Source organism: Rhincodon typus, unplaced genomic scaffold (assembly GCF_021869965.1).
Source record: "Rhincodon typus isolate 14 unplaced genomic scaffold, sRhiTyp1.1 hic_rhity00001376, whole genome shotgun sequence".
NCBI classification, from domain to species: Eukaryota; Metazoa; Chordata; class Chondrichthyes; order Orectolobiformes; family Rhincodontidae; genus Rhincodon; species Rhincodon typus.
In genome coordinates this window covers 10348-21577 of record NW_025967014.1, presented here as the reverse complement: position 1 = coordinate 21577, position 11230 = coordinate 10348, and the positions used below count along the sequence as shown (strand labels likewise).

General features: G+C 42.3%; 1 protein-coding gene and 1 long non-coding RNA gene across 3 annotated transcripts in view; one reads left to right on the top strand and one right to left on the bottom strand.

The window, feature by feature from the left end:
• Positions 1 to 1817: 1817 nt before the first annotated feature.
• LOC125481235 lies at positions 1818 to 6747 on the bottom strand. Its single transcript, XR_007261255.1, has 2 exons — positions 6556 to 6747; positions 1818 to 1916 (listed from the first exon to the last, which is right to left on the bottom strand). It is a non-coding gene; the product is annotated as an uncharacterized LOC125481235 (long non-coding RNA).
• Positions 6748 to 7070: 323 nt separating this feature from the next.
• LOC109926500 (arrestin domain-containing protein 4) overlaps positions 7071 to 11230 on the top strand; it is a 7580-nt gene continuing 3420 nt past the window's right edge. Inside the window, exons 1-5 of one of the 2 annotated variants that reach the window (XM_048592521.1) lie at positions 7071 to 7617; positions 9191 to 9260; positions 9352 to 9499; positions 10505 to 10607; positions 10688 to 10944. In XM_048592521.1, the coding sequence (XP_048448478.1) occupies positions 7353 to 7617; positions 9191 to 9260; positions 9352 to 9499; positions 10505 to 10607; positions 10688 to 10944 (843 nt within the window). In that variant the 5' untranslated portion in view covers positions 7071 to 7352. Of the gene's footprint in view, positions 7618 to 9190; positions 9261 to 9351; positions 9500 to 10504; positions 10608 to 10647; positions 10945 to 11230 lie in introns of both variants that reach the window. The other variant, XM_048592522.1, reaches the window with a different exon arrangement.

Genomic DNA, 11230 nt, shown 5'->3' with positions numbered 1-11230 from the left:
ACAGTGATATGATGTGCCATTTTTTCAGTAATAACTTGCTCCTTGATGCTTAGTTTGAGTTCTGCCAGGGTCACTCCGCTCCTGCCAAATCACAGCCTTGCTCCAAAGATAGATAAAAGAGCTAAATTCCAAAAGTAAGATAAAAGTACCTGACCTTGATCTAAAGACAGTAATTGGCTGAGTGTGACATTAAAGATCCACAGCAAAACTGAAGCTGGAAAACAAAAACTGTTTAGAATCGGGGAAAACTTTCCACTGTTTGGAATCATTCCACGCACATAGGAAATTTGTTGTGGTTGCCTGAAGTCATGAGTACTGTAATAATAATGTCCAGATTCAACCATCGTAAGCTGTTACATTAAATACCTTCCATTCATCTTAAGGTCAAAAGCCTCCACAAATACTAACACCTGAAGAAGGAGCAAGGCTCCAAAAGCATGTGTTTTCAAATAAACCTATTGAACTATAACCTGGTGTCATGTGATTTCTGAACAAATACTGAGGACAGTGACCCCAAGCAGCAAAGCTTGGACAATATTCAAGCTGGGCTGGTAAGGAATGGCAAGTAACATTCATGTCGCACTCATGCCAAGCAATGACTATCTCCAACAAGAGAAAAAAACCCATCTCTATTTGGCATTCAACAGTACTATCTTCACTGAATCCTTCACCAACACCAGGAAGGTTGATATTTTCATCATGTTTCATTGACCAGAAGTTTAATTGTACTCTCACTAGTATTCCAGCTTCAAAAGTAAATCAGAGGCTGGGAACGTTATGGCAAGTGATTTGTAGACGCTGTCACATGTGGGGCAGATGGTGCTTGAAGGTTGTATAGATGCGGTGTTTGGAGGCTTGTGCAGCAATTTAATTAGCCAACATTTAGATATAGACAAAGCTATTAAATAAAGTGTCACTGATTCAAACCACCAATAACAACAAATTGCATTCATATAGGACCTTTAACACAGAAAATATCCTTGATGCTACATAGGACATTGCTTAGTGGATAGAAAACCAGAAAAGAAGTTGTAAAATAAAGGGTTCTAAATTGATAGCTGCTGGTATCAGAAACAAGGATTGCTGTACATAATCACAACTTGCTAAACTGAGTTACGCCAGCAGCACACAAACATCGCTCATGTCAACAGTTATTACATGCTGACCAGTTGAGAATATACTGCCTCATGAAAGCACACCTAAGCATGGGGTCCAACCTAATTAAAGGTTAGCCCCGCTTAAAGTTAGCCTGCACCACTTTTAGCCAGCTGGCCCTGAATGGAACTGCCCATGCCAAGATGATGCAGTCTAAGGCCAAGGGCTGCTTCAGGCCTGCAGTCTCTCCAAGAGAAAGGCAGCAGACTTCCATTAACATGCTACAGCTATTGCAGTAGCACTGAATAAGGGTACTAGGACAGAAACAAGTATACACAAAATAGGCACTAAGGGAAAGCACTAGGGTGTTTAGTCGAGCACTGTGCCTATGTCTGACTTCACGGTTTTGTCTGGAAGCAACACAGCATCAAGCTAAAGAATAAAATCAACCTCAATCAGGTGTTGTCCTTACCATCCTGCTATATGGGCAGCATTAAACATGTGAAAATGTTCTAGATTGGTTGTGAGGTGTGTTTGAATTTCTTCCCTTCAGACATCTGCTTCAGAGCTGTGCAGGAAGAGGGAATCAGCTCCTCTGTTTTTAATCCTGTTCAGTCGGTTGCAATAAATATTACTATTTCCTTTTAGCCTGCAGCAATCAGCCATCGATTGAAAATATAGTTTATTACATAAAAAATGAAGCAGCCAGTTACAAGGTTTCCTTGAGTTCAAGACAGAGGACTTTTATTATGGTCACAACTGGATTCAGTGTACTGATGATTCAGCTCCATTATTTGACACGCCCCATCACAAATGTTTTGCTAGAAAATTAAAAAACCGAGATGATCAATTTGCCTGACTGACTGCCACTCAGCCAAATGTAATTCACATCAGGTTTCAGCAGGAACGGAAAAATAATTCTATTTATTGTAAACATATCTATTATTAACAATATCAAATAAAAATGAATTAGACATTACTACTACGCAACTTAAGCTATAGAGTCTTTGATTTAGGACAGTTATGGAAAAAAATAAGGATGGGGCAGGAATAAAGTCATAAACTTGGAAAAGACTAATTTTACTGTGGCAAAGAAATGTAAGTCATTCAAGGATGAAATAGCAAGAATGCAAGGCCAATAACCTCCCAAAAAGACAAAGGATGTGACCAAAACCAGACAACCCTCAATGGCACGAGACATAAAGGTTAGGATTAAGAAAAAAAACAGAAGCTTATTGCAAATACCAGGGATTCATCACGGCAGAATGTCAGAATCCTTAGAGGAGTTTAGAAAGGGAGGGGAGTATATTAGAAAGGAAAGGAGGAAAGCAAAGAGGTTGCATGAGAAAGCACTGGCAAGTGGAATGATAGCAAACTCAAAGGGGTATTCAAGTATATAAACAGCAAGAGAATAACTTGGGAAAGAAGAGGGCTCATTAGGGACCATAAAAGTAATCAGTGCATGGGCCTTGAAGATGTGGGCAGTCCTTAATGAATACTATGCATCAGTCTTCACAATGGAAAAGGACAATGCAGGCATAGTCATCAGAATTATATAATATTAGAAGAAAGTAACATAGAAAGGGAGAATGCATTAGCAGAATTATTAGCCTTAAAAGTGAATATATAAGCCCGGATGAAGTATATCCTCCCAGGCTGTTGAGAGAGGCAGGGGAGGAGTTATCAGGGGCCCTGGCAGTAAATTTCAAATTCTCCCTTGGTACAAGTGAGGTGCCAGAGACTAGAAGGCTGCTGATGTTGTCCCATTATGAAAGAAGGGATAGAGCAGGAAATTACACGCTGGTCAGTCTAACCTCAGTTGTGTGGTAGTTATCAGAGAGAATTCTGAGAGACAGAATATATCTGCAAGTGGAGACACATGGATTAATCAAGTATTGTGAGCATGGATTTGTTTTAGGAAGGTTGTGTTTGACAAATTTGATTAAATCTCTTGAAGAGGTAACAAAGAGCATTGACAAAGGGAGTTGATGTTGTCAACATGACCTTTAGCAAGGCTTTTGATAAAGTCCTTCATGATAGATTGGTTAAAAAAGTAAGAGCCCATAGGATCCAAGACCAAGTGGCATGTTGGATCCAAAATGGACCAAGAGGCTGAGAGAAGATGGTACAGGGATATTTCTGTGACTGGAAGTCTATTTCCAATGGAGTTCTGCAGAGCTCCATGCTGGGGCCCTTGCTGTTTGTGCTGTACAATAATAATTTGGACTTAAATGTAGAGGTTATGATCAAGGAATTTCTGTACAATATGAAAATTGATAGGGAAGTAAATAGTAAAAAGTATTGCTATAAACTGCAGACAAATATCAACGGACTGCTCAGGTGGGCAGAACCGTGGCAAATGGAATTCAACCCAGAAAAATGTGAGGCAATGTAATTGGAGGGAGCTAAGAGGCAAGGGATTACGCTATGAATGGTGGGAACCTGGAGAGTACAGAAAATTTGAGGGACCTCTGTGAGCATATCCACAGATCTTTGAAGGTAGTACGGCAGGCAGATAGGATACTTGCTTTTATTAGCTGAGGCACAGAATACACAGGGTATGGTTTATCTACATAAAATGTTGGCTAGGCTACAAGTGGAGTACTATGTCCAGCTCTGGTCTCTGTTTTGGAAGGATGTGTTTGCACTAGGGAGCATGCAAACTGATTTACCAGGATGCTGCCTGAGCTGGAGGGTCTGAGCTTTGAAGAGGCTGGAGTCATTTTCTTTGGATCAGCAAAGGTTGAGAGGGAACCTGATCATGGTGTATCAGTATATGAGGGCATAAAAAGAATGGATAAGAAGTTACTTTTTTCCATTAGAAGAGGAGTCAAACAGGGGGATAGAAATTTAAGGTAACAGATAAAAAGCTAGGAGGAGAATTGTTTTTCACTCAGGAAGTGGCAGGAGTCTAGAATTCACTGTATGAAAGGGTGGTTGAGTCAAGCAGTATTTAGCTTTCCACTTGTGTTGCTGTAGTCTCCAAGGCTCCAAAGTTGGAAAATGTGATTAGCATACTCAGATCTTTGCTGACTAGCCCAGACATAATGGGCTGAATGGTTTTGTTCTGTGCTGTAAACATCTATGACTCAATGAGGCTATATGCTTGAGCAACAAGGAGTACATCACAATTATGTGGAGCAATGAATGTATTGTTGGATGGATTTGGCATGGAATGGTTGTCTTGCTATGTTCAGTTTTTCTTTGAGAAATGTTGAGATTCTGAGGTCAGCCATGAGTATGGATGGGCAGTCAGAGGAGAGTGATTTAGGTAGGAGTAGTCAGGTGTAAGTAAACAAAAACCCCAGAGAATCACACTGTAGGAACTACATATTGCTTTGGAGAACGTGCCGAGGAGATTCACCAAGGCATTACTTGGGATAGAGCATTTCAGCTATGAAGAGAGATAGCTAGGTTAGTTAGGATCATTTTCCATGGAGCAGAGAAAGCTGAGGAAGACCTGATTGATAGCTACAAAGCAATTAGAGGCATAGATAGGGTCAATAGGAATAAACCATTCCCCTTATTAGAGGGCTCAATTATCAGGGTGCATAAAGTTAATGTGAGAGGCAGGAGCTTTAAAGGGGGGATTTAAGGATAATTTCTTTTCACCCAGAGGGCTATAGGTATCTAGAACTCACTGCCTGAAAGAGTGATAGCGGCAGGAACCATTACAACAGTTAAGAAGTATTTAGAAGAATACTTGAAATGCCATAGCATGCAAGGTTATGGACCAGGTGCTGTGAAATGGGATTACAGTAGACTGATGCGAGATGACCAGCAAAGACTGGATAGACATAGGGCTTCTTACTGTTCGGTAATGTGACTCAAGATCAATTGAGAAGGTAAACAGGAGATTGAACGAAGGTGTTTACTACTCTGAGAGATGTGAACAGAATAGATAGGGAGAGACTGCTTCCAATTGTGAAAGGATCAAGAACAAGAGTGCACAGAAGAAATTAGCAAACGAAACAAAAGCAATGGTGAGGGGCTTGGGTGTACTGCCGGAGTGCACAATGGATGAAGTAGTTTGATTGTTTTTGCAAAGGAGCAACATATATAAATCCATTACTGAAAATTTTTTTTGATAATTGTAACACAGTCACCATTAGGCTAGATTTTATTGAATTTAAGTCCCCCCCACCACACCAATGGGCATAGTAGATTCAAACCCATAAGTCATAGGAGCAGATGGGGGCCATTCGGCCCATCAAATTTACTCTGCCGTTCAATTAGATCTTGACTGATCTGATCATCGTCAATCCACTTTCAATTCTTTTTCTCCAAACCCTTCACTCACGTACTGCTGGAAAATCCATCCATTTCAGCCTTGAATATACTTAATGATCTAACTGCTATAGCCATCTACAGTAAAGGATTCCACACACACACAACACTCTGAGAGAAGAAATTCCACCTCATCTCTGCCCTAATTAGGTGATCCCCTACACTGGCATTATGCCCCCGGTCCTAAACCTCTTCGCATCTACTCTGTCAAGTCAGCAGGTCCAGTAGCATCTGTCAGCATCCATCAGGTGCCAGACTTGATCAGATTCTCCAGCAACTTCCATTGTTTGGTTTCAGATTTCCAGCATATGCAGTTATAGAGTTACAGAGATATACAGCACAGAAACAGACCCTTCGATCCAATTTGTCCTTGTTGACCAGATATCCTATAAAAATTTAGTCCCTTGTGCCAGCATTTGGCCCATATCCCTTAAACCCTTCCTATTCATACACCCATCCAGGTGCCTTTTAATTGTTGTATTTGTACCAGCCTCCACCACTTCCCCTGGCAGCTCATTCCATACACACACCAACCCGTGCATGAAAAAGTTGCCCCTTAGGTCCCTTTTAAATCTTTCTCCTCTAATCATAAGCCTATGCCCTCTAGTTTTGCACCCCCCAGCACCTTGTCTTTTTACCCTATCCACGCCCCTCGTGATTTTACAAATTTCTATAAGGTCACCCCTCAGCCTCCAATGCTCCACAGGGAAAATAACCCCAGTCTATTCAGCCTTCCCTATAGCTCCAACCTTCTAACCCTGGCAACATCCTCATAAATCTTTTCTGAATTGTTTCTAGTTTCACAACATCGGAAACCAGAACTGCATGCAGTAATCCAAAAGCGGCCAAACCAATATCCTGTACAGCTGCAACATGACTTCCCAACTCATATACTCAATGCACTGACCAACAAAGGCAAGCATACCAAACGCCTTCTTCACTATCCTATCTACCTGTGGTTCCACTTTCAAGGAACTATGAGCTTATTTCGTTTTGCCAAGTCCACGGCTAAGACTTGAGGCCTGGGATGTGGGGGGGGGGGGGGGGGGTGGAGGGGGGTCGTGCCTATTGGGGCCGGACCACAATAGGCTGAATGACCTCCTTCCGCGCTCTGTGAAGGTTCTGCGATCAACAGGTGGAGTGCGCAAAACAAAAATCCCAAAAAGAAATCACCAAGTCAAGAAGCCGCTAGCAGTAAACCTCTCCGAGAAACAGAGACAGGCAACGGGGAAGGTCCTCCATCATCTCCTCGCCTCCTCCTGTTACCAAGGCAACGCAGCTCCCACCGCCCTCCGTCACCACGGAAACGCCGATCGACCGATGACGCGTCCCTTGTTTATGCTGAGCGGCCGAGTCGGCGTGCACGAGCCGGAAGCCGCCCGCCATTGGCCGGCCGTCTCTGCACGCCTGCCCGCCCGTCCAATAGCGGCGCTGTGCACGCGGCAGCCCGAAAAGCGGATTGGTGATCACGCTCTGATCAGCTGGACAGCAGGCAGCGCGGGTAGCAGCACACTCATCCCCCTCCCGATGCTGCGAGCCTCCGCCCATCTCCACCGCGCAACCTAACTCCGGGTGGAGGGGGCGGGGCGGACAGTTGAGTGACACAGCTCTTCACCAATCGAAGGTGGAAGTCCCACGGAAAGGGGCGGAACGAGGAGTGAGACAGCCAATGGATTTGAAAGGGGTGGCGGTTGCCGGGCCGTCAAGGTGAGGTTACGCCGGGAAAGGGGGAGGGTTGTTGTGGAGCATGGTTGGGGCTGAGAGTGAAGCAGTTAGTCAGACGGAGGATTTCTCCCCAGTTGGGAGGTAGCAGTGATTTATTTCCCCCCACTAATCCCCCGCCCTCCGGAGCGGCTAATGCGACAAAGGAGGTGCTGATATCCATGTCGGAATCAGCTGAGTCAAAGCGGCTGGGTTTCTGATCAGCGGGCGAAGGGCTGTGTTCATTGACCCCTTTCGGGAGAGCGGCCATGGGGGTGAAGCTGAGGGATTTCGGCATCGTCTTAGTCGATGAGGAGCTTGGCGGCTACTCGAGCGGGGACCTGGTGTCGGGCCAGGTGTTGCTGGAGCTCAGCGAGGGCCTGGCGGTGACGGCCCTACGGCTGGAAGCCAGAGGCTGCGCCCGCGTCAACTGGATCGACAAGGCGGCGGCCCCGGGCTCGGCGGCGGTGCCCACCAGGTACCGGGAGGAGGTGGTTTATCTGCAGCATCGGCAAACCCTGCGAGAGGCGCCAGGTAATGACCAAACCGGAGTAGAGAGGTCTCTGTCTTTCTGGAGGTACCAGAGCTGTGACAAGTGTAGTAAGGGGCCACTCGGCCCGTCGTGCCCATGCTAGCCCCCTGCTAGAACAGTTTAGCTAATCCCACCCTCCCCTCTCCACACCCCTGTCCTCCATTCCTTTCCCCATCCCCCTTTCCCTCTTAGGCTGAGCTTTCCAGATCCCAACTACTTGCTATGTAAGGAAATTGCTCTTCTTGTCACCTTTACCCAGTGGTTCTCGATACTTCTGCCAATGACGAGTTTTTTTTTCACTATCTACTCCATCCAGGCTCCTCCTTGTTTTGAAAGCTTCTATCAAATCTCTCGCCCTCTCTTCCCATGAGAACGTCTCTCAGCTTTTTCCAGTCTTAACCTACACGACTGAGGGTTTCTTATTCCTGGAATCATTCTTGTGAATCTTTTCTGCAGCTTCTCTCATGTCTTTGTCCTTCTTGAGGTCTTCTGTCTTTGCCAGGACTTGGCCAGTAACTAATTTCTTTAAAAAGAGAAACATTGCCATGGGCTATTTGCAACAAGTCAAGCTCGGTAATAGTTTTGCATCTGTCATATTGGTATTTATGAGCAAAATCTTAAAGACCTTTCCTTTTGCAGGTTCATTGCTTTAAGTGATATATCTGTCCAGTCCCCAGTTCTGTCTAATGAAGTGTTTTTATGCTCTTCTATACAAGGGTGCAATGAGTGCAGCCTGTCAAACTACATTTTACATCATTTTAATCAACCTCTATAGGCATGTTTGCACACTTCAGAGAAGGTGGGTCACTAGAACACTACGTATTTAGTTTTATTTTTGAGCAAGCTAATCATCAATCTGAAAGTTCAGATAATTAATCTCTCACTTATGTTAATCAACCACTGACCATATTTTTTATGCAAAATCAGTACATGGTTGATGTAATCGCTCCTGAAGTTTAGAGATGGGAAAAAGGCTTCTTGCAGACTTTGAAACACAGTGCAAAGTACTGACTCCAACTGTATAATTGTCAAAAACCACACTGCTGGTAATGTGATCAGTTAGCTGTAATGTGGAAAAAGACAAGTGACTTAAATCCTGCTTTAAGTTCTGAAGAAGCAATGCAAAGATGAAAATCAACAGACAACACATGATTAATAAGATCAATTCCTCTCTTCTACAGCTCATCGCAGCTGGAGCAGACAAGTTAAAGTTTTGTTTCTTTTTTCTCTGCTGTCCCCTCCGCATTCTGCAGTGATATAATTAGGAAGAAGCCAAAAAAGTCTGAGCCCATTGTCATTAATATCAACTTGTATTTACAACTTTTCAATACAATGAAATTACTGCAGTAATACAAAAAATGTGCTGTCATTCTTCCCTGCTCTCTTCATGGATCACATTGACCAAGTAGTACCTAACTTTGTTTCCACGTTATGTATTGATTGCCTTCACTCAGAAAACCTCTAATTGGAACATTTCAGTATTTTGAAAACTTAAATTGTTGCCATGTTATGTACTTCTACAGCTTTTTGTCTTTCTCTATAATTATTATATAAACCTCTCTTTATTTACTTCAGGTAATCAAGGGTGCTTCATGTTGCAACCGGGAAAGCATGAATTCCCATTTAGCTTTCAACTACCACAAGGGTAAGTAACAGGCATAACAATATTTAACATGAGACATATTTAAACAAATATAAATGGTACAGATTCTAAATTTATCATATTTAATACTCAGGCCTTTGGTGACATCCTTCAATGGGAAATACGGCAGTGTTAAATATTGGGTGACAGCAATATTGGAGCGGCCGTATGTGCCCATCCAAATTGTGAAAAGAGAATTCTGTGTGACAAGTCAAATTGATGTTAATGCACCAAATTTTCTGGTAAGTTGAGTGGGGTTTTCTTACACTATTTTTGTATTTTTTTTTATAACTGAACTACTGTCATAAGGGAGCCTTTATTTAGATATTGCACATACTAACCACTTGCCAAGGCATTTATCATAACTGCTCTTTTTCTACCATAATAGCTGGATGGTCAAATTGAAAGTTTTTTTTTAATGTCATATGCAGCCAGCAAAGAAGAATCACCTAGACTCAAATCGTTAGCTAGCTTTCTGTCTATGGACTGCTAACAATACAGTTAAGATAAGGTGATGATATTTTATCCTGTCCAGCATCCTGAGTTCACCAAAATGTGGCTCTTGGGCAAAACCTCAAGTGGTACTTGTATTTGCCACTTGCTGATTTGCTGCTTTGCACAAATAAAGCAACTGATGGTGTTTGTTGACCTATACAAACTTCCCAGAATTCATTGTATTGGTGGCCAGAATCAAAATTGACTTTTGAAGTTTCAGAATCTGCAGTTACATGCAGATGAGAGCTCTATTAAGGTTCCAGGGCAGTCCAGTAAGATTGGCCCTGAAATGGTTCAACAATAAGAGTGCAGTACTAACTGAGATTGAAAACGATCTATTAGTGGAAAATTGTAAGCTGGCTTTTGACTATCATTAAATGGAATGTAAATGAAGTTAATATAGTGGAAGTTCTTAGTAAAATTATTCTGGGGGTCTTTCTCCATGATTCTGCCATGTTATTTATTAAACAATTCAATCTGACTACACATGAATCAGCTCTCAAAGCTGAACACTTCTGTTTAAGCAGATTTATAGATTAAGTTAATTGCCAAAGACTTTACTCAAATTGACTTGGAACTGTTTTATTCCAAATCTCCACTCTACTAAGCTGTAAAGAAGACAAGTTTAATTTGGCATTAATGCTTCAGATTTTTGTCTATCTGTAAATAACATTTGTGAGAATATTCTAGTTTTTCTTCACAAAAAATACTGTGATAAATACTGAGTCAGTAACTATCACTTTCCTTTTTAGTCTTCAGTGTCAAAAAGTAAAGAGAAGACAATTGGTTGTTGGTTTTTTACCTCTGGACCAATATCCCTAAGTGCCAATATTGAGAGAAGCGGGTTCTGTAATGGTGAGTTAAATACACTTATTTTTATTTCTTTTTGTTGTAGGACTTTTCAACATTTTTAATCGCAAGTTGTTTTGCAACAGGTGAAGCAATCCCAATCTACGCAGAGTTTGAGAATTGTTCCTCACGCCTTATTATGCCAAAAGCTGCAATTTTTCAAACACAGACTTACCTTGCAAATGAGAAAACCAAGACCTTTCGACAAATGATTGCAAACGTTCGTGGAAACCATGTTGCTTCTGGTAGTACAGAGTCATGGAATGGGAAAGCTCTTAAAATTCCACCGGTGACTCCCTCTATCCTAGACTGCTGTATCATCAGAGTGGAATATTCTTTAGCTGTAAGTATATTAATAACATGCTAAAATAAATCAGATTTCTGAAAGTACCTAATTGTACTTTTTCAAACACCCTTCCTATCAATGAATTTAAGATCACAAATCAATGAGCACACAAAGGCTGCGAAAAATAATGTAATCTCTTAATCATCCCTCTCTACAAAAAGGTTAGCTATTTTTTCCTGAGACAGTAGGAACTGCAGATGCTGGAGAATCTGAGATAACAAGGTGTAGAGCTGGATGAACACAGCAGGCCAAGCGGCATCAGAGGAGCAGGAAGGCTGACATT